Source organism: Dama dama, chromosome 11 (assembly GCF_033118175.1).
Source record: "Dama dama isolate Ldn47 chromosome 11, ASM3311817v1, whole genome shotgun sequence".
Lineage (NCBI taxonomy): Eukaryota > Metazoa > Chordata > Mammalia > Artiodactyla > Cervidae > Dama > Dama dama.
The window spans coordinates 67,065,107-67,088,890 of record NC_083691.1 but is presented as its reverse complement, the minus strand read 5'-3'; the positions used below and the strand labels follow the sequence as shown (position 1 = coordinate 67,088,890).

At 42.8% G+C, this 23,784-nt stretch overlaps 1 protein-coding gene across 1 annotated transcript in view; it reads left to right on the top strand.

The window, feature by feature from the left end:
- The window catches only part of SPTBN1 (spectrin beta, non-erythrocytic 1), a 204,219-nt gene that overhangs the window by 52,393 nt on the left and 128,042 nt on the right, over window positions 1–23,784 (top strand). The window contains exon 2 of the mRNA XM_061155435.1: window positions 6,778–6,974. Coding sequence (XP_061011418.1) covers window positions 6,827–6,974 — 148 coding nt within the window. The 5' untranslated portion in view covers window positions 6,778–6,826. The remainder of the gene's footprint in view (window positions 1–6,777; window positions 6,975–23,784) is intronic.

The window sequence follows — 23,784 nt, the reverse complement described above, 5'->3', positions numbered from 1 at the left end:
GTAAAGCAGACAGAAATTAGGATGACTATAGAGTATTTGAAGACCACCTTTGTTAGTGAGATTAAGTTTAAACAGGTCTTTGAGCACTCTCCTCTCACGATGGTCTGAGTGGATGAATTTTGGCTGCTTTATGTAGCCATATCATACTCTTTGTACAGTAGATGTGTTCCCATAAAAAGTTTCAAGTAAACTAGATAATCGTAAAAGTGAATGGTAAACGTTTCTAAAGGACTTTGTGTGCCTTTTCTTACGTTGTCAGCTATCACGCTAGGACTTTCCCTGGGCGTCCTGGTGTTCGTGAGCAGAGCGCGTTGTTTAGGATGAACTTCTGGGCCTTTTTGTGGAACTGGCTTCATGAACCTGAGCAATGCTTGGCTAGCCAGATTTATTCATCACAGTGATTCTAGGTGTGGCTTCTTGCAAAGACTCCTCCCTCTTGGCTGACACGTGCTGCCCTGCAGAAAGCTTCCGGGGCAAACTGTAAACAGGGTGTGACTCTCTTGCTTTCACGCCGCTGAAGAGTTGAGAGGGTTGAGGCAAAACTCTTCCAGGTCCCTTCCTGGAACCTTTCAGACTTAGTTTGGTCCCTCCAGAGTCCCTGAGCAGGATCTTTTTGTTTTTTTTAAGATGACACCACCAGCAGTCCAGTGTATCCTTTTTCAAGTTTTTTGTGAGTGAAGTGAGAGGGTTTTTTTAAGTGTCTGAAGAACATTTGGATTTGTGAGTCCTGTTGAAGTAATGGTTAGCATATGGTTTTCCTCCTCAAAAAGGGTTGGCAGATGTTAAGTCACCTTTTTCTTTCTTTAGTTTATTTAAGTCTTTAATTAATAGTGGGTGCTAATGAAGTATGTTTGTGCATGTATGTAGCGCCAATGGAAATTCCATTTATTCTCTCTTTGTTGCTTTGCTGTTTGATATCTGAGTAGTTGGGACAAAAAATAAATTACTTTCATGGACAAAAACTAAAAAAGGGAAACATAAATTTTAATATGTGTGTAAAAAAGCACTTTATTAAATGTATGTTCATTTTCATTAAGTGCCTAGTCTAAAAGTGTGACTGCCTTGAAAACAGAGAGCCCAGCAGATCTGTGTAGCTCAGGAGAGTGTGTGTTCTGGGCTTTATATGACTGATGGAGATGGTACCAGTGTGGCAGCTTGAATTGCCATTGCTTCTGTGGCCTCACCTTCCCACCCTCCATCCAGTCTCCCACTCACCCAGCCAGTCCATAGATAATTGGCCAGCACTTAATGCTTCCAGGTACCTTGCTGGGAGTTGAAAAATATAAGGATATTGTGATGGAGACTTGAACTTAAGAACCTGTGTCCTACTGATGGTTAGTAAATAGATGTTTTGAGATTATGAAACAGTCTTACAGAGTGATAGGGTAGAAGTATATGAGAAGTCTAGGAGGGAAGACATGGGTGGGTTGTCTAACTCAGACCAGGTGGTGGTGGTGGAGGAAGCAGGGCTGGCTCCCAGAATGAGGTAACACCTCAGCTAGCATTTGTGGGAAGAGCAGAGAGTTGTTCTAGGCAGTAGTTTGGAGGTGAGACCGGAGTGTGACTTTTCCTTCAGGAGTTGTAGGACTTGAGGAGAAGAATACTGAAACCAGGCTGGAGAGCTGGGCCGGTCCCTCACAGATGCTTTCATTTCTCTTCCAAGGGTTCTGGATGTTATTCAGAAGGCATATGGATTTATTATTCTGAAGGTTGGGGGCATGTGGTAGATTTTAGTCGTGGGAATAAAGTGATTAGAATTACATATTAGAAAGGTCCCTCTGGCGGCAGTGTAAGGGGAGTGGATTAGGGGTTGAAATCAGAGGTGAGGCTCTGGAATGAGAAACTATTGCTTGGGCCAATTTGAGATTTTTCAGGAGGTGCAGGCAACCTGGGGGCCTGAATATGGGAGGAGAGAAAAGTGAAGGATGACTGCATGGTTTCTAGCTGAGGTCGGTGAGGAAAATGAGGTATCGTTCAGTGAAAGAGTGAGAGAGCGGTAAACAGGATTTGGAGGAAAGAATGAGTTTAGTTAGACACTGACTTGGTGATCCTTAGGAGACTCTGCCCTTAGCCGTCCAGGGAGTGATTGTTGGCACGGAGTAGTGGATAAAATCACCCCACAGAACAGAAGAGGGCATTGGAAGGAAACCTGGAGATAAACCATAAAGAACAAAACCCTGTGCGTTGATCTAATACCCATGTGACAGGGAAAATAGATTTTGGTACCTTGGAAAATAAACAGATCATGTTTTCCCTCTAGACTTTGCCAGGTGTTGACTTTCAAAGAAGAGGAGAACTAATAACTTAACTCCCAAAGCTGGGAGTGGTGAAGCTCCGGTTTCTTTTCTGTTGTTTGTGACCTTGTGGCCACACAGGCCAGAGCCAGAGGCACCTCTTTGCCTCGTAGGGCGACAATAATAGTTTCCTCACCTATTTCTGTCTTTGCCAGCTTGAAGGAATAAAGTTGTCTTCTTCATGAAGTAGAAAATGATAAAGCTTTGTGGAACGTCTGTATTATTGGAGAATTCCAGTTCATAGGAATTAGAGAAGGACAGAAGACTAGAGCAGACTTAATTTGTGGAGGGGGGTTGGCTTTTTAACTTATTCCTTACTTATACACACACACACACTCTCACATGTTAAGAGAAGAGCAGAGAAGCCCTTCTAATTATCTCCCCAATATCTAGCCACAGAAGACATGGGTTTTATTCATATCACATCTGGGGTATCAGTGACTTTTATTCATTCAAGAATTATTTAATGGGTTCCTGCTGTGGTGATCAAGTCGGAATTCAGGCCCTCACCGAGCCAGGGAGGCAGTGAGAACCCTTCTCAGCAGTGGAGGTGGTTTTATCTCATGCCAGCCTTAAACAGTCCTCTCCAGCTTTTCTGATGGCAGACCCACCACCAGGCAGAGTTCCAAGATGGGCAGCCCTCCTCTCGTCTCTCCTCCTAATCTTCCCACAGCCATTGAAGTACAGATTGCTTCACTGGCCCTTGGGACACATGACTGATAGCACCTTGGGAAAATCTAGCCCTTTATAGATAACCTCCTGGGGACATCTGTATGTGTGCTGTGAGTTGGCCCCGCAGCTGACACCACTGTCCCTTATTGAAGTGGGCTATAGGATAGTGATGTGTGTTGCTTGCTGGGCTTTCTGGAGTCCCTGTGTCATGGATATGTGCTCATCTATGCTCTTGCCTTGTCTCTGATGTTCCCTTACCATCAGGTTCCTGCGTCGTTGCTCTTGAATACCTAGAAGCACCTTTTCCCTACGGCCCTACGGATGGGGAGGTGGGATTTTCAGCTGTGACATACCCCTGAAGCTTTTTTAAAAAATTTATCATCATGAACACTCTATAGTTCGGGGCGGGTATTGTCTTTGGACAGAGAACGTTGAGGAAAAAAATGTCCCTGGTATCCAGGTTCTTAGGAGCTCGAGTGAAACAATCAAAAATAATATGATCGTATTTCTTTTGTTTATAGACTCATAAGAACTCTTGCTTCCCAGTCCCCTCTTGAGGTTTTGAGGAGCAATGGCATTATTAAAGAACACCATTAAAGAAGAAAACTTAGAGGGACTTCCCTGGTGGTCCAGTGGTTAAGACTTAGCCTTTTAATGCAGGGAGTGCAGTTTGATCCCCGGTCGAAGAGCTAAGATCCCACGTGCCTTGTGGCCAAAAAACTAAAACACAAAACAGAAGCAGTATTGTCATAAATTCAATAAAGACTTTTAAAATTGTCCACATTAAAAAAAAAAAGAAGAAGAAGAAAATGTAGAAAACCTATGCTTGTATTCTTGACATTACTTATTTTAAACTTGCGTCAAGGACCCAATACTCGCTTGTTGAGAAATTTGTGGATAAGTCAGTGGTTGGAAGATTCATGGGTTGTAGTTGGTTTTACTCTACAGTCAGAGGTTGAGGGGGGCGGCGGTTGGTGGAGCAGAGGTTGGTCACTGCCCTGGAGTGGTGTGGCTTGTTCTTATTGGTCAGCAGGTGGCACCAAATAGCCAAAACAAAACTGGAAAGAGGTACGTGGTAGTCAGATTTCACCTTGGGTTGGCTTAAACATTTTGAAATTAATAGTACTTTCACATTTTCCCCCTTAGAGATGGCATCCTCCAAGGCTAAATTTTGTAGAAATCTTTGGTTTTAATGGAGTCCTAAAAATTAACATCTCCAAGGTTAAATGGTACATAACAATATTGATTTTCTTTTTGAAGAGATTATGAGTGTGGATGTTGAAAGCAACAGTAAGATTCCTCTATAGATACACTCATGGGCTTAGGTGTCTGAATTTTACTGTTTTTATGAAATCTTTTAAATACATTGCTAATGGAGGTGTTAAAATTAATCTTCTGATAAATTTATGTTGTTGACATGATAATTTCTGCCTTGATGGGAATCTAGGAGTGTACTGCCATCCAAGAAGTGTCTGTTTGAGCAGAGGTGGCTGACTCTGTGCCTTACAGCTGTTGTGACTCAGTTGGAGGTGGACACGGTACTTCTCACTTAGGAACATGGAGGATGTGCTGGTGATGTTCTTGGACAGCTTGTGAGAAAACAGCTAATGACGAGAGGGGGTGTCTGTGCTTTTGCCACCAACTGTTACACGGCTTGAGGTGCAGTTCAATTTATTGTCCACAGAAGCCTGGTTGCATGGGCCATGTGTGGTTCTGTGCTGCAACTTGAGAAAAGCTACGTTTTGAAGAACAGTAAGAGGAATGTTTCTTTTCCGCGTTTGTGGCTTTGTTTATCTTCTTTGTTCCGTGCCATGTGCGGGGAAGAATCAGCTCCAGTGGTCCCTTTGTGATTGCCAGGTGGTGTCTGGTTTGATTAGTGCATGAGCTCCAGCAATTGGGTCTGCTAACCCTGGTCTCTGCACATTCGTGGTGCACACTGAGTGAGGTTTTCATGAAATGAGTGTCCAGGTACAAAATCTTATAATTTTTGAATCTTAAGATGGGGCGGGTGGGGCAGGATGGGGGGGAGATGACAGACACCTTTTCCCTGAGGACAGTTTCCCACAACTAAGTGGGGGACGGTATGCATCTTTCTTCCTCTTCCCTTTTTTAATTTACTCAGATCGTTGTGTATATAAAACATGCAGGAATTTGACTACACCAATAAAACATAAGCACAGATTCTTGCCTCCTACAATCTGTTTTTCACACAGCACCAGGATTGATCTTTTGAAAACATTCGTCCAGTGACGTCAGTTGTTAGGTTAAAAGCCTGCTGTGTCTTCCATCACACTTAATGGCCCTTCGTGTCTGGCCCCACCTGCTGTTCTATCCTCATCTCCTTGTCTCTCACTCTGGCCACAGAGCTCTTCATTCCTCCAACAAGCTGAGCTGGTCTCACTGTAGGGCCTTTACACGTGTGGTTTCCTCTGCCGAGAACATTATTCCTCTTGATCTGAGTGTGCAAGATCATTGAGGTCTCAGTTTAAATACTGACTCAGGCCTTTCCTGACCCACCACCAGCTCTAAAATAGGCATTCATCCATTCTTCTCTGTTTTATTTTTAAATTAAGATATAACTGACATATAAGTTTAAGCTTGTAAGTTTAAAGTGTAAGATACATTGATTTGATATGTTTATATATTACAGTATGATTACCACTGTAGCATTGGCTAAGACCTCTATCACTTCACATAATTATCATTTCCTTTTTGTGGTAAGTAAGAATGATTAAGTCTAGCTTCTGAGCAGCTTTGAACTTTATAACAGCATTATTGATGTCATCCTCGGTCACATCACTCTAGCTTCATTTTATTTTCTTTCAGCTGTCTTGGACACACAATGCTGTTTGTCCAGCTCAGCCTACTAGTTCGTAAGCTCCACTAGTGCTGGGTCCTTAGCTTGTTTACAGTTATCCCCGGCATCTGGAACAGTGCTGAGCATGTACTGGGTCCTCAGTACATTTTGGTTCCGTGAATGAATAATAGCTATATTGAAGGGAGAAGCTATATATTTACAGCTAAATGTGTTTCTCCTAACTCTCTTGAGGGCCCTGTGATAAAGCAAAGATGGCAGTGGGCCAAACATTGAGACCAAAGTTCTGAGAATTCCCATTTATCCCTGTAAAACACTGTGGCCGTCGTTGGGTCCCTGAGGTGGGGTTATTGGGGTTGGTAGTAGAATTTGTAATAATACAGTCATATGCATAATTTCAGTCATCACTTAGTCATTTTTTTGATGTCTGTTAAACACCACCAGTACTGTCATTACTGCTGTATATTTACTATGTCATTTAATATTAGGCATCAGTTTTCTAACATGAAAATGAGATGGTTAGATAAGGTGATGTTAGTTCTCTCACATCATGTTGTATGAATTTCTGGGAGAAGCTAAAAGCTTATAGTTTATGGTGACACACAGTAGAAATAAATTTGTTCATTCGGAAGCCTAAGGGAGGTGTTCATCCAGCTCCAATGAAATTCTTAAATTATAAAGTTTAAACATTAGAAAGAAGGAAGAACCCACCCTTTTTTGGGCATCTGTCATTTCATTCAGTCTTCTCAACAATCTGTAGAGTATCATCCTCCTCTAATGTCTGGGGGAAACGGAGTCTCTGAGATGTTAAGTGCTGTGGCCAAGGTCACACTCGTGTTATGAGGCATTGCTGACGTTCCAAACCAGCTCCGATGAACCCCCGAGACCCACTCTTGGCACGTAGGACCTGTGTGATGTTCTGCTCACCTTTGCCCAGTAGGTTTGTAGGGATCAACAGCTTAGACATCTGACTAGGGTTTTCGTTTTCTTTCTCAGAGACCTCTAAGAAGGCGCTGATGTGGAGGAGCAGCTGAGACGGTCCAAGATGACAACTACAGTAGCCACAGACTACGACAACATTGAGATCCAGCAGCAGTACAGCGATGTCAACAACCGCTGGGATGTGGACGACTGGGACAACGAGAACAGCTCCGCGCGCCTCTTTGAGCGGTCACGCATCAAGGCTCTGGCAGGTAGGTCTCCCTCCTGCCTGTCATCGAGGCCTGGGATGCCTTACAGATCCCTTTGAAATGAGTCATTCTGTTGCCCTCGCACGATAGACTCGTATCTACTTGAACATGTCCTACGAGAGTAAGCTGACCATTTCGGAAGATGGCCAGTCCCCTATTTGGAGAATGGTCGGTCTCAAGGCCAGAATGATTCCACAGGGTGTTTGTATAGCCCTTCAGAAAGAGTTGCCCTGTGTTTGTCAGATTGTTTTATTTTTAGCACATCTTGCATTTCAAAAATATTGAAGTGTACTGTACCTTAGACATAAAAATACAGTTGACCCTGGAATGACGTGGGGGTTAGGGACACTGACCTGCTGCACGTTTGCAAATCCACATTTAACTTTTGACTCCCCCAGAACTTAACTTCTAGTAGCTCACTGTCAGAACTTAATACTAATAGCCCACTGTTGACCTGAAACCTTATCGATAATATAAACAGTTGATGAATACATATTTTGTAAGTTAAATGTATTATATACTATACTCTTGCCATAAAGTAAGCCGGAGAAAAGAAGAAAATGTTAGTAAGAAAATCATAAGGAAATACATTTACTGTGTATCTGTATATTTATTGAAAAAAATTGGCGTGCAAGTGTACCTGCACAGTTCAAACTCATGTGTGAGGTGGGGGTCCCCAGCCTCTGGGCCATGGACTGGTACTTCCTGTCAGATCAGCGGCAGCTCTAGATTAGAAATAAAGTGCACAACAAATGTACTGCACTTGAATCATCCCAAAACCATCCCCCACCACTCCTGGTCCATGGAAAAATAGTCTTCCATGAAAGTGACCCCTGGTGCCAGCAAGGTTAGGGACTGCTGGTGTAAGGGTCAACAGAATACAAATAACCATGTTTACTTACGGACTGTGATATATGAATCAAGCAGACGTGTTGCAGTACTTACTTTGAGTGGCTAAGGTTAGTTAGTATCACATGCAGAAGTTTTTGATCTGAATAGCAGTAGCTTAATCTGGTGAGGTCACATTTAATGCAAGTAAGTCTGCCATTGATCAAATTAGCAGGCATGTGTCCCCTACGTTGTGATTTCTCACGCCCTCGTTGCTGTTCATTTCTTAAAACACACTTTTACCGGGGCCCTAGGTGGGCAGGGAGTGTTGTGTCCTGAGATGGCCCTGAAGATCAGGAAGGGGCTCAGTCACAGTGAAAAGTCAGCAGTGCTGAATACGTGTAAACCATGTGGAGTTTATTCACAATCTTGCCTCTGTACTTTGAGATTTCAAATAAAATGATTTCTGAGTGAGAAAATTAGGTTTATGTAGTTTTTCCTAATATCTTTAATTATGACCTATAAATTGAAGTCACAGCTTAAAAAGGTAAGTTTGCTGTTAATTGTGAAGATCACTCACTTTTTTGTTACCTTTACAGTATAATTTGATTAAGAGGCATGTACTGCTTAGAGGAGGAACTTAATCCAGAATGGTTTAAATGACAAAGGGAAGTGACAGAGGAGTAGACAAATTCACCTTTAAGCTTAAATGGTATGACCAGGATCCATTTCCTGTCTCTCTACATTTTGGCTTTGCTTGCTGGTGTAGACTCCATTATCAGGTAGGTGTTTGGGTCCTGGAGTCCCAGGATGGCTGCCCCAGGTTCCGGATCTGTCTGGAAGGACATCCAGCAGAGAAATGCACCTCTGATTGCCCAGTGCTGTGCTTTCACCGAGGCCCTGGGTTCAGTCTCACCAGCTTAATTGATTATGCTCGTTTCAGTGCCTCTCTCGGAACCTTTCTCCACTGGAGTCACAAGAGGTCATGCTGGTTGACATCAGCTAATCAGGGTGCACCTTGGAGTGCAGGGAATGGGGAATGGTGGGGTTGATGAGGGGTCAGTCCCACCCAGACAGCTTGGCTAGAAAGTGTGGAATATAATGGGAAAAGAGGAAGAGGGAAGTGGATGTTGGGGGTGAAGTCAACTGAATGCTGTGGGAAAATTGTTCAGTTGCCCTTAGGAGAGTTTGTTTATTGAGTGGTGGTGACTTAAAGATCTTTCTTGAACTTACCTGATTTGAGGGTACAAATAAATGATTAACCAGATAGTCACTGTAGAATTGGAGCGTTATTTTCTAGCTTATTCACTAACATGGAACCTCATGGAAACCATGATCCTGTCTTGTGTTAGTGGATTGATCTGCACTTCAATCTCTTACCTCATTTTATTGTGGAGAAGGCAATGGCACCCCACTCCAGTCCTCTTGCCTGGAAAATCCCATGGACGGAGGAGCCTGGTGGGCTGTAGTCCATGGGGTCGCTGAGTCAGACCCGACTGAGCGACTTCACTTTCACTTTTCACTTTCATGCATTGGAGAAGGAAATGGCAACCCACTCCAGTGTTCCTGCCTAGAGAATCCCAGGGACGGGGCAGCCTGGTGGGCTGCCGTCTATGGGCTCGCACAGAGTCGGACACGACTGAAGCGACTTAGCAGCAGCAGCATTTTCTTGAGTTTTCATTTGAGCCTTTAGACTAGTGTGATACTATAATGACCAGTTATCTTTGATCACCAGTCAGTTGCTTTCTGGTTCCAGACGGCTGTGTACAGTTGACCCTTGAACAATGGGGATTTTTAACTGTGTAGAGAATTGGTGTTCCTCACCCGTGTTGTTCAAGGGTCCACTGTAGTATTTCTTTTTACTTGCCGATTGCAGAGCAGATCCTTATTCTTTGTTTCTGTAGTTCCAGAGAACTACAGAACTACAGAATCCCAGCTGTTCCTAGGATTGATCAGTTGTCCTTATACTTCCTAAGATGTCTTTCCTTCTGTGTTATCCAGGTCCTTGAACAAATGATAATGGTAGTAAGCATGCTTACTGTGTGTCAGGCACTGCTCATGGCATATTTTAACAGTTAATCCCATAGCAGTTGTGGGGGAGGTTATTATTACCTGCAGGGTAAGCCCATGGTATTGTGGAGTCAGACACAACTGAGCGACTGAACTGATTGAACTGACAGGTGAGGAAACTGAGGCACAGGCAGATTAAGTAGCTTGCCAAGGTCACACTGCTGACAAGTGGCTGAAGGCAGACCAGCTCTGAAGTGTATAGCCTACTATTTTTTTATATTCAGTAAAATGCAAAATGATTCAGAGCCCATGGGTGAGAGGAATGATGATGGGTAATTCAGATGTGTTAAATCTTTAGAAGGTTCAGGAATGCATCCTGTGGCTTGAAGAAGCCATGAGTAACTGTGAGGAGTTATTGAAAGGAAAACATGATGCCTCCAGGATATATAAAGTGAAAAGAAAAAAGAAATTATTTTTAGTGAATCTAGAAGATGCCAGGAAAGCCATCTGTTTATGGAGGAAACTATCTTGCTTATTTTCTGACTTCCCAGGTCTGTGTGACAAAACAATCTCTGAGCTCTCCAGAAAGCCTAACATGCTAATGGCAGGAATAACAGTCCAGTCCAGCAGTGTCTAGAACTGTGGTTCTGGAATTTGGGTGGGCTTCAGAATCTTGTGGAGATCTTGTCAAAGCACAGCCTATGGGCCCACTCCCAGAGTTTCTGACTCAGTAAGCCCCGGATGGTACTTGATGATTTACGTTCCTAACAGTTTCCCATGTGATGCTACTGCGGCTGGTCTGGGGAACCATGGGCTGAGACTGGTGTAGAGGACTGATGGTCGTCTGGTCTACTTTTTCAGGTGTCTGAGGCCATTTCATCTAGAAGCAAAACAAATGAACAAATAAACCAGAAACAAACTCACAGAGATCAGATTAGTGGTTACCATAGGGAAAGGGGTGTGAGAGTGGGTAATGGGGGTGAAGGGTGTCGACTGGTGGATAGATGGTAACTAGAACTGTGCTGGCAATCACTTTGTAGTGTATATAGATGAGGAATTCTACTGCTGTGAGCCTGAAACTTACATGCTTTTTTAAAAAAACCTTTTACCCTTTTAAAGAGATGTAAAAGGTAAACATTTTCTTTTTACAAGTGATGGGTGTTTATGGTTTAGGTTATATTTTGTGGAATCAACACCAATTAAGGCAGGTAGAAAAAGTAATCTTTTTAAAAGTGTAACATTTAGCTTGATACAGTAATTAGAATTAATATCATTATATCAATACTCATAAATGGTGAATTAAAAAAAATAGGCTGTGTACCAAAATATTCCATATTTCTTTCTGAGTGATTTTTTTTGTATCTGTATTTGAACTTTTTCCTGAAATAAATCTGAACAATTTGGTAATTAAGGAAAAAGCATAAAAACATCTTAACCTCTATTATCACATCCCAAAGTTTTGATTAATTCCCACCCCCAATATAATGGCACAGCAAAGTAGTAGGAGAAAGCTTGTGTACGAATGAACATTTCAAAAAATGTCAGAAATTAAAAACAAAATGACTTTGGGAGTTGTCACTCATCAGCATTTATGAGCTAAAATGTTGCAGGAGAGCCTTTCTGTGAAGCTGTGGGAATGACAAAAGAAATTGACCTTGAGTTTATGTGGTTGTGGAGAATCAAGGAAGCTGAGAAAATGAGGTGAAAGCACCTAATTGTATCTTTTACATTACATGGATAGAGTAAAGAACACTTATTTAGTGACTGTATGTATCAACTGGATTTCCTTTAAACATAAGTTTTCATTGGAGTGACCAGGCATTTCTTGCTGAAATCCCTGCCCTCATTATAGGCCCCTTCAGGGTGGATCCTCCTCCAGGAGGTGATTGAGGTTCTCCCCAACCCCCACTCCCACTCCCAGGCCCTGTGGTTGTATGGGTCTTTTAATTTGTAATCTCCAGGAGAGCAGGAAATTTCTTAAGGCACTAAATGAGCTCTCTAGTGCTAATTAAAATTAGTGGGGACATTTCAAAAGTATATCCTAAAAACACTGCAGTTACAGATAAAAAATTCAGGCCGAGGTTTTCTCCAGAAGACCTGGATTCTGTACAGTGAGAGTTAGAGCAGAACTTGCCTCTACTTTCTTCCCGTTGATTGCAAATTTCAAGCTATCCTTAAGGTTACATACTTATATGATTTAGTATACTTAATGCGCAAACGGATAGACCTGCACAGATGGTGGAAACTTATTTTGAAACTGTAGAAGAGGAGATTTCCCTGGTGGTCCAGCGGCTGACTCTGAGCTCCCAGTGTAGGGGCCTGGGTTCGATCCCTTGCCAGGGAACTAGGTCCCACATGTGTGTGCTAAGTCACTTTAGTTGTGTCCATCTCTTAGCAACGCGATGGACCCTAGCCCGCCAGGCTTCTGTATCCAAAGAATTCTCCAAGCAGGAAGACTGGAGTAGGTTGCTATGCCCTCCTCCAGGGGATTTTCCCAACTAAGAGGCTGAACTTGTGTGTCTCCTGCATTGGCAGGCAGGGTTTTTTTTTTTTACCACTAGCTCCACCTACAAAGCCCAAATCACATATATCATAACTAAAAATCCTCTATGCTGAAACTGAGACCCAGTGCAGCCAAATAAATAAATTAATTAAAAGCAAAAAAATCAAAAAGAAAAACAGTAACTCGTTTTTTTTTTTAAAAGGTAAAAGATTTTTTAATTTACCTTTTTTGAGAGAGATGTCCTATTGTTCTTTCTACCAATAATAATGAATTTTTTAATTAGATGGTTTAGATACTGGCTTCATATTTTTTAAGATCTCCTGTACTACAGTGGTTTTACATAGAATTCTACTTCCCAGAATACGCCTGTTAATTTACAATCCATCTCCCCTGCCAGGATGAAGACACAAACAAACAAATATATATAAAATATTTTACTTCCTTCTAGTGAAAGTATGGCGCCAGCTTGCTATTGAATATGCAAAGAGATCTATAAAACATGGTCTGGAATGATCCAATTAGGAAGATAAAAGCCTGTTTATTTGTATGCCAGTGCCAAGAAAGTAGTGTAGGCAACTAGCACTCTAGTAATTTAGAGGGAAAGATTGATTGCAAGAGGGAGAAAAACCAAAACCATTTTTAAGAGTCTGAGTCGAGTAATGTAAAACCCCTTGGAACTTGGAGAGAGACTGAGTCTTGGACCTTGGTGTGGTTGCTTCCATTTCCACTGCAGCAAAAGAGAAGAGGCTGGGCTGCAGGGCTCTGAGGATCCCTTTCATGAAAATAGAAAGCGCTGTGGGCTTTCCAAGATGGTACGCCACCTTGAGCTCGGACTCATTCCTTGAAAATTAAGCTAGAGCTTTTCTTATTCGCGTGCTCGCCACCCTGTTCAGATGGAATACTTTTATGCCCCAAGAGAAGGACTTTTTGCATGGTGGAGTTGGGGCTTCTCTGGTAGCTCAGTTGGTAAAGAAACTACCTGCAGTGCAGGAGACATGGGTTTAATCCCTGGGTCAGGAAGATCCTCTGGAGAAGGAAATGACAACCCACTCCAATATTCTTGCCTGGAGAACCCCATGGACAGAGGATCCTGGCAGACTACAGTCCATGGGGTTGCAAGAGTCGGACAGGACTTAGTGGCTAAATCACCAATCTCTGTCCTCATCTACTCTTGAAGCTGTTTGCCTAAATTATGCATTATTTGGGATTATTTCTGAGAGCGGCATGGTCCCTAGTGCCCAGTAAATACACCACCTATTGTTTATGATATCTGAATCTGGAAGAATATTTCATATCAAAGGGGTTTATGCAAAACTATTGAGAGAAAGTCTGTTTAGGTCATTACATGCAGTCCTGGATTATATCCTCAATTTATTTTCTGTACACATAAAGCTTCAGTAGTGTCCCAGCCATAGGACTACAGGAATCTTTTCTTTCTCTTTTAAGTACAGGTTCCTCAGATTTCCCTCCCCTCTCTTTCTCCTTGCTGCTATAGATGACCCCCTCCTGACTTTTGAAATCAGCTTGGATTCCTGCTCCTGGTCCTAATAGTCTTCAAATTCTCTCTCATCTCAGCAGTGGCTGGAACTCCATAGTAGCTGAGATGAATGATCCTGCCTGGGAGCACCAGCCTCTCCTTTATCAAACCTCTTAACCACACACCATTCCTCTTCCTAACCCAGCCCCCACTCCTGCCCCCTCAGTCACTTTCAAGTTTTATTCCTTTGGCAGAGAACTTCTCGATCCTAATTCCCTTATCATCTCTTGCTGCATCCTTGCTGGCTCAGATGGTGAAAGAATCTGCCTGCAATGCAGGAGACCTCGGTTCGATCCCTGGGTTGGGAAGATCCCCTGGAGAAGGGAATGGCTCCCCACTCCAGTATTCTTGCCTGGAGAATGCCATGGATGGAGGAGCCTGGCGGGCTACAGCCTATAGGGTCGCAGAGAGTAGGACATAACTGAGTGACTAACACTTTTACTTTCAGTACATCTTAACCCTTTTCTTAACTTCTCACCCAACAAGAAAATTTTCCTTAAGTCAGTCTCTTATTTTTGAGGAACTCCGATCACCATTTTTAGGGGAAAATTCCTTATATTTTATGGTTGATTTATGATTTAACTTAGGGAATGTGACCTGTCTTTTGTTGGAGACTGTCTAGGTAAGCAGAAGAGGAAAACATTATGATTTTTATCCAGTCTCTGCTTTTCCTACTCTCTCTGCATATGTACACCCCCTACCCACAGCCATCTGTCTGTCTGTTAAGTTTCAGCTTTACTGAGATATTACTTCAGTTCAGTCACTCAGTCGTGTCTGACTCTTTGTGACCCCATGGCCTGCAGCACGCCAGGCTTCCCTGTCCATCACCAGCTTACTCAAATTCATGTCTGTCGAGTCTGTGATGCCATCCAACCATCTCATCCTCTGTTGTCCCCTTCTCCAGCCTTCAATCTTTCCCAGCATCAGGGTCTTTTCCAGTGAGTCAGTTCTTCACATTAGATGGCCAAAGTATTGGAGTTTCAGCTTCAGCATCAGTCCTTCCAATGAATATTCAGGACTGATTTCCTTTAGGATTGACTGGTTGTATCTCCTTGCAGTCCAAGGAGATACTACTTACATATTGTAAAATTTACCCCTGTAAAGTATGCAATTCAGTGGTTTTTAATATATTCACAGTTATATCTAATAACACTAATCTCAGAACATTTTTATCACCCCCAAAAGAAGTCACATACACATTAGCAGTCACTTCCCATTTTCATTCTTCCCCATCTCCAGGCAGCCACTAATCTAGTTTCTGACTATGGATCTGTCTATTCTGGACATTTCAACTAAATTGAATCCTACAATATGTGGCTATTTGTGACCAATTTCTTTTATGTAGCAAAATATTTTCAGGGTTCATCCATGTTGTAGCATGTGTCAGTACTTCATTTCTCCCTGTGTTCTCTTATGTAAGTAATAGTAGTAGATTAGTGGGAAAGAACAGAAAAAATTCTGTAAAAGTTAACAACACCATAATACTGTGATTTTATTTGGCAGTTGCCTTGGAACAGATGGCAGATCCCTCATAGGCATCTGATAGGATAGCACTGTGGAGTTAAGTACTTCTTCACTTACTTGGATGTGGTCACCAGAAAAACCTACTGGTGGATGTTTGGTCATCTTGTATGGTCATCTTTGTTCCCTCTGTTGAATTCACTTATACCGTTCAACTCTTCAGCCAATTTTCTCCCAAAGTGGACCCATGAGCAAGTAAAGAAGAAAATATAAAAAAGTAAGAAGATAATATATCATTTATATGCAAGGCATTTATAAAGTCCTGTCCACTTAAAAAACATGTCCCACAATGAGAAGAAACTAAAAATATCACCGAGTCAATTCTACAGTGAAATTCAGATAGCTAAGGTTTTTATTTAGCTACTATTTTCAGCAGTACCATTCAGTTTAGTATTTTAATTTGTAGAGAAAACTGATCGGGGGAAATGTTAAATAGTTTCTTGAATTACGGTTTTGATGTTTGACACCAAGCTGATTTAAGAAGATGGCTTTGGTTATTAAACTGTGTATCTGTCACGAGTTTTGACATAATCACATTCAGTATAGTAATCCGGTGGGAGGTTTCTGGGTACCACGGTAACAAGCATTTGGTTTATGCCTGCTGATGGGCTTCTCTGGAAAGAATTTTGCATTCAGAATTATTCTGCCTTCGCCCTTTCTGGTTGTCAGAAACAGGGACTCACTTAAGTATCTGAATAAAAAAAGGTAGAGTGTGGTGAAGTAGGGAGACAGGTTACTGCGAAGCTTCCAGCTTGGGAGACCCAGAAATTCGTTAGTGACTGAGGCTGCAGTAGGGCTGGAGGTGATCTTCATCTTTCAGGTGGGGTGGGTGCCTCGCTGACGGGAGCCCTTTGCACAGTGCTGGTGTCTGCTCACCATACGTCAGCTCACATGTGGCTTTGGTGTGTTGTAGTTCCAACTCCACCTACTGCCAGTCTTTTCTGACCTCATTGCTAAATGACTCAAGATCCTGGCTTCTCTAGTCCACATCTCTGTGAGGTTGTGTATGGAGATGGGGCTCCAGTTGGCCCAGAGAATCTTTTTATACCAGATCATGACCAATTGATTACTTACAAATGACTGTCTTTAGGAGCGGTATCCAGAACATTGGTAAAGAGTAGGAAGCTATATGGATAAAACACACCTGCCCCATCCATCCATGGCTTAGAGAGAATTCAGCTGGCAGTTGGAGGCTGTGGTTGGCATTTCTCATGCAAAATTGTGGTGTGGTGGGGGAAGGCACTTTATGTTAGGACTTTGGAGGAAAGATACTGGTGTATTTTGTGTGACCAAGGGAAGAGCCAAACAGCCAATTAGAAGAGAAGGCAAGGTGCAGACAGGCCCTGGAACAACAGAAAGCAAGGGTTTCTATCCCTCAGTCTCTTGATTTTAGCTTCTATTTCTGCTCCTGCAGGTGGTCTTCCAGGTAGCAGGGAATGTGTCTGTCATGTGCCCCTGAACTTTGCTATCCACCTCTTGCCTCATTTTTCTAGTTTCAGTTGGAAACATTGGTGGCTGTTTGATAAGGAGGCTGTAATTTACTAGACTTTGGTCAAGGGGTAACTCCTGAATGGGTGAACTGTGATGTGGGGGTGCAGAGAGATGTAAAAATGTGGTAGCTCTCCCTGGAACCACGTGGAGCTCTTCCTACAAAAGGGGGTGGGTGCTGGGCAGATAGCAGTGCATAACAGTAGATGCTCATGGTCTGTTTTCGGATAGATTGATGTTCTTGATTCAGAGATAAAACTATCTTATAAAATGGCACGGTGACTTTCACCATTGACTAACTGCTTCTTTTAAAACAAAGCAACCAGTAACCTTATAGCTTCCTTTTTGTTAGTCACGTCTGACTCTTTGCAACCCCATAGACTGTAGCCCACCAGGCTCCTGTGTCCATGGGATTTTCCAGGCAAGAATACTGGAGTGGGTAGCCATTCCCTTCTCCAGGGAATCTTCCTGACCCAGGGATCGAACCCAGGTCTCCTGCATTACAGGTAGATTCCTTACTGTCTGAGCCTCCAGGGAAGGCTCAACAGCTTCCTTTAATACCTTTGAAAAAATATAGAGAAATGAGCATTAGTGTGTCAGTCTTTAGAGTGTGCCTTATTAGAGTTAGCTGTTCAGTTTGTACCTAAGTTAACTTGTGAATTTGCTTGGCGATTTAGTGACTTGTCTAGACTGTTGTTTCTTTTGGGGCCTCAACGACCAGGAGTGTGTGACAGGTGCCTGGTAATAGCATGTCACTGCAGATTTCTTAGCAGTATAGTGACGTAAGTACATTAGCATGTTCCTTACCAATATATTTTCTATTTTTGGGAAATAGGCTATATAATATAAGACAGTCAGTACATGGGACTGTTATATAAAGGTGTCACAGTTTCCCAAAACCTGAATCCTAGTCTCCATTTTCTGATTGATAAACATGCCCATTTTCCACAATTCTGATTTCAGATTATCATTATTTAATTTTCAAGGGAAGTTTTGATCTCTTTTCTGTAGACCTGTGAATTTTCAGAACCCTAAGGTAGTGATGTGTTACTGGGTGAGGCTGATAAAAATTTTGCCACACACGTTTAAAATTCTTCAGAGTCCTTTGGTTTTTTGAACATGTATGTGAAATGGCTTTATTAGCCACATGATTGTGTCTGTAGGCATTGTAAGAAACAGATGGCTGAAGTCAGGGAGATGCTGGGCCATTTGCCAGGTCCCCAGGCACTCCCTGCATTGCACATTACCATTTGGGTCACCTTCTTAAGTCTTCGGGAATCCCAAGCTCTCACCACTGCTCCAGCCTGAGTCTTATTAATTTTGTGTGTGTGCTCAAGGTGGATGTATCTGTGCTTTGTCTCTCTGGCTGCTTTCTAAAAAGTCCTCAAAGACAGAAACAGTGCATCATGTTTTTTCAGCATTCTTTGCATAAGTCAGAATGTGATCATGTGTTAACACTTCTACTGGTTGCGCTGAACAACTGGTTCATGGTCAGAACCACTAAGTGTCACTTCATTGGGGAAAATTTCTCCCTAATTTCTGTAATACCCATTGAAAAATTAGTTCTATGTATTTAAGACTGTTAGCTTAAAATATATTATAAAATATTAATATTGCATTGTATATCATACTTTACAATGCATGCACTGTAAAAAAAAAAAAAAAAATCCAAACTCTATGGAAGTAGACAGTGAATGTTCCCCTCCCCCAAGCCTGTCTCTACTCCTAAAGATAATTCCTTTTGAAAGTTTGATGTATGTCTTGATGACTGTTTTATATAGTCCATTTCCTCAAAACAGATTCCATGTTGATGAGGAACATGCTGATGTTGTGCTTAATGTCACCATACTGGGGAAAAATCTGGAATGGCACTTTCTTATGGGGCACCTGTCATATTCTAAAAGTTTGAAATATTTTCCATGTAAATTATTGTGAACAGTAGCAGGACCAGTTGATGGTTAGAATCGGGAGTTTAGTCTTCCCCCACCAAAGAGTATTGCTTTAGACTTCTGTCCTTGCAGGATCTGATCTCCCTACTGCATTGTTAATTGACAGTGAGGCTTCTGGGGGTTTGGGGCATTGTTTGGAAGCTGGTACAGACCATTATACGGTGGATCAGACATTCTTCCACGATACCATCAGTGTGGCCCCTGCCTCCTTTTGTACTGCACAGGTCTGCCCGTAGGTTTTTTGTCTGTTTGTTTATTTGTTTTTTGGCCAGAAGAGTTAAAGCTGAAGATTTCTTGTTTTGTCTGCTCCTCCTTCAGGTCACTGCAGTGTTTCTGGACCTCTTTCCTCTTTGTCTCTCTTTCTTCCATGTTTCTGGGATACTATAGATGCTTGAAGTGAAGTGAAGCCACTCAGGTGTGTCTGACTCTTTGTGACCCTGTGGACTGTAGCCCACCAGGCTCCTCCGTCCGTGGGTTTCTCCAGGCAAGAATACTGGAGTGGGTTGCCATTTCCTTCTCCAGGGATCTTCCCAACCCCGGGATCGAACCCAGGTCTCCCGCATTGCAGCAGACACTTTAACCTCTGAGCCACCAGGGAAGCCCAAATAGATGCTTAATGGGGGGGCATCTCTAAAGAGGCAGGCACTCCTGGATGGGCCTGAAGTTTGCCTGTGTTCTCCTGTGTGTCATTGTTAACCTCAAGTGGGTGCCAGCAACTGGCGTTTGATAATTTAATGGTTCATCACAAATTTGTATGTCAGCCACAGTTTTCCTCCTGGAATACTGTATCCTGACTTTAAGGACATAGGGAATTTGGCAAATGTGGTGAACATGCATGACTGAGAAGGGAATGCTATCATTGTAGTGTATGGCTCCTAGGTTACCTTCCATTTTGCTGCAGTGGCTTAGATAGTAAAGCATCTGCCTGCAATGTGGGAGACCCGGGTTCTATCCCTGGATTGGGAAGATCCCCTGGAGAAGGATATGGCAACCCACTCCAGTATTCTTGCCTGGAAAATCTCATGGATGGAGGACCCTGGTAGTCTGTTGTCCATGGGGTCAAAAAGAGTCAGACACAACTGAGTGACTTCACTTTTGCTGCGACAGCCAAGGACCACGCCTCTGTCCCCCAGACTAGGCTCCAGGTGAACTTGAGTGCTGTTGTCATGGTGATTGTTTTCACTGTTGTGTAATTTAAGCCTTTTTTTCCCCGTGGTTAGCAACAACAGAAACAATCTAGTAACTTTCTAAATCCACAGGGCTAGTGGCCTGTCATTTAGCCATCTTGCCACACCCCCGAAAGTCAGTTTTACCTTTCCTCTAGCCAGTATGTGGGTTTGATAGTTCCATGGATTGATAGTCCCAAAGCTGTGTTATATACTGATGTTGGAGAAATAAGATTAGAGATGAAATCTGTTAACCTCTGTGTGACTCTGCGGTGAAGATACAGACTTTTGTATCTGGAACTGGTCACTCTGCAGAGGATCAGTGTATGCCTCTGGCGTTTGCCCCGAGCACACCATCCCTGGAACTGCCTCCAAGCATATGAGGGAAAGCCCATGTTTGTAGGATGCTTGTAAATAATGGAGAAGTATTTAAGACTGCCTTGAGAAATACAGGATGGCGAGGAGGCCACGCTGCAGGAGGCACTTGATACTAATTTGAAACCCCAAACCCCTGGCACTGAATTAACAGGTGTGCTTGCTTGTGCCTTCTTTGTGCATTTGATTAGCCATAATCTTCAGATGCACCCACATGTAGGTTTTTTTTTTTTTTTTCTTTTTAACTCTTTCACATTCAGGGAGCCATTTTAATTGGCACCCTTAACACCATTATTATCTGAACTCAATTTTATCATGAAGCATGTAGTTTCTATGTTTTAAAAACTGAATGGAGGACCTTAGAGTAATCACGTTGATCTAACCTATAACTGACTTAATATTTTGAAACAAAAAATTTGAGGGAAATAATCAGTAAGAACTGAATTTTTGTAGCAGCCCAGTATGCACATAAATTTATGTCCAGATCTTCAACGAAGTTTTGTCCTGATAAACCCATCAGCAAGTTGAATATGTCACAAGTCAAAAATGCATTTAATACACCTAACCTACCGAGCACCATAGCTAAGCCTAGCCTATCTTAAATGTGCTCAGAACCACTTAATATTAGTCTGAATCTAATAAAGCCCATTTTATAATAAAGTGTTGTCTGTTTCATGTAATGTATGGGTGTATGCTATACTGAAAGTGAAAACCAGAAGGGCTGTAAGTATATTTACCCTCTTGGTTATTTACCCTCTTGATCACCTGGCTGACTGGAGCTGCTGCTCAGCATCACGAGACAATATCATCAAATGATCAAAATTCACAGACTGAAGTATGGTTTCTACCTCATGCATATTGCTTTTGCAAAATCGAGTTGAACCGTCCTGAGGGACTATATATGGGTATATGTGTGTGTGTGTCCACCCACATTTGAATTTTGCGAAGTAGTGTTTACATGTATTTTATGCGTTGCTCTGATATTTTCAGTTCCTCTTTTTTAATGCTAGTATTGATTTCCTAGTTAGAGTTTATAACAAACAAGTGTTGGAAGATCCTGTGGTGACAGGTTCATTTGAAAGTACATCTGCGTGGTCTCTGTTTTGAAGCTTTATGAATCACGATGATTAGAGTGATTATTTCATGTTTTGTTTCATTCACTCATTAGTGAATGAGTGAATGAAATAGTTATTGAGCATCCATTATGTGTCAGGCACTGAGAATAGCGTTAGAAATACAGTTGATCCTTCCAACAATGTGGGGGGTAGTGATGCTGACCCTCCATGCAGTAGAAAATCCGGGTGTAACTTTATAGTCAGCCTTCTGTATCGTGGTTCCTCTGTATGTGTGGTTTTTGCATCTGCTGGATTCAGCCAACCATGAATCATGTAGCACTGTAGCATCTACGGTTGAAAGAAATCCACGTATAATTGGGCCTGCACAATTTAGACCCTTGTTGTTCAAGGGTCAACTGTATAGAGATAGATGATGAAGTGGAAAGAAGCCTGTGGTCAGCAGAAAAGATTTTCTGTACTCGCAGAGGAGAGGCAGTGTCAGTAGATGCAGCAGAGTTTCAGGGTGAGCAGGTGGCACCCTGAATGGCATGATGGTGCCCAGCTCCCTTGGGGAGACACCAGAAGTGAGAAGGAGCTCAAGCGAGAGCCGTAAGAGTAAACGAGGAGGGCCTCGAATGTCATGCCAAGGAGTTCAGTCCTTCGTCCTTTGGGCTAGTGGTTTTCTACACTTGAGTTCAGGAGAGTTTTTATTTTTAAGTAGAATCACATTTGTTATTTCAGTATGTATAATGGCAAGCCTGGAGCCACTCTGCATGAAACAGAATGGCCTCACCTGGTTTTTTTAGCCCCAGGGATCCTGAACCTTCTAGTGACTTAACCTGAGAACACTGGTAGGTGGGACTTGAGCCTTCCTGGGGACACCATGGAGGAAGGCCAAGGAGAACAGCTAGATGGAGGGAAGCCATTTAAGGAGACTGTCCTGTTTGTCTGGAGATGAGGAGGAGGCCCTGAAACTGGGGCGATGGCCAAGGGTTTGAGAAAGCAAGGATTTAAACTGAATCTCTAGGCCTTGCTCTCCAGTGGACTGTTGAGGGGGTGGGGTGGGAAAGGGCAGCTGGAGGAGTGGGAGCTTGGTTCTGGTTGTATGAAGCCTCATGCTAAGTTGTTTGCTCTGGGTGCTAGAAGCTGGGGTATCTTCAGAGTTGTGTGGGGTATTTTGGTCACGAATATGCAAGGCTGGTCACTGTTAATTTTTATTTGTTTTTGCTCTATCCTGTGGCCTCCAGTTTTCAGGACTGTATTATGTTTTCCTTAGTTTGCATTTGCCTACATTCACCCTGGCTTTTGGGAACCATATGGGGGGCTTTCTCATCTGCTTCCCCACATACCCATGCACAGGTCCTCCTAGGGCTTGAGCACCTGGCTATTCCTAGATTTGAATTCAGGCATCCAGGACTGTTCATCTCAGTTCTGATGCTGAGAAAGGAGAGTGGCTTTCGAGGCCTGGAGTCTGGGACTAAATGTCTATTCTGTCCCTTACCAGCTATAAGGTAGTGGACAAAGTTACTTCTATAGGATGAGAACCATAATATCCTCCCTATGGGAGTGTTGACAGAACTTTAACATGGAAGGTGCCAAGCTCAGCATTTGTACACGGTAGGCATGCGGTAGGGGCCACTAATTATAACAATGCATTAGGAGGAAGGGCATGGCAACCCACTCCAGTATTCTTGCCTGGAAAATTCCATGGACAGAGGAGTCTGGGGGCTACAGTCCATGGGGTTGCAAAGAGTCGGACACAACTGAGCAACTAAGACACACACACATTTGGAAGATCAATCTTGTGAAGAGAGGGCTCCTCTCTCCTCCTGCAAGGAGGCCTTCCATATTGAGAAATGATACATGAATGCACGGTGGGTGGATCAGAAGTCAGGTGGAAAAGCAGGAACATGGGCATATGTCTGATGGCCTAAAGATGGGGCTGACCTGTGGCCTTTTGTGCTGTGGTGTTCACAGGGCTTTTGTGACTCCAGGTCTTCTCCTGGGAGTGGGGGTGGGGGTGGGGGGAGGGCATTGGAAAAACCTCATTTTTTTAATTTAAAAAAACTCTTAAGACGTTCTTCACGTTTGTGTCTTCTCTTGCTGCGTTTTCCTATTTTGGGGTTTTTGCACTCAGTGCACATTACGATGATCAGAACCCTGAACATTTATTGGGATAATGATTTAAGGAAAGCGTGTCATAAAATATATTTTAAAGCTTTTCTTGGAGTGGAGGTTGAGAAAAAAAATTTTTTTTTCCTCTGCAAATAGCCAAGATTGGAGGGAGCAGGAGGGATGGAGATGTAAGTGGGAGACTCGTGTTCCTCGGAGGGAGACAGATAAGCTTAGCATAGAACATGCAAGTCAAGGGACTTCCCTGG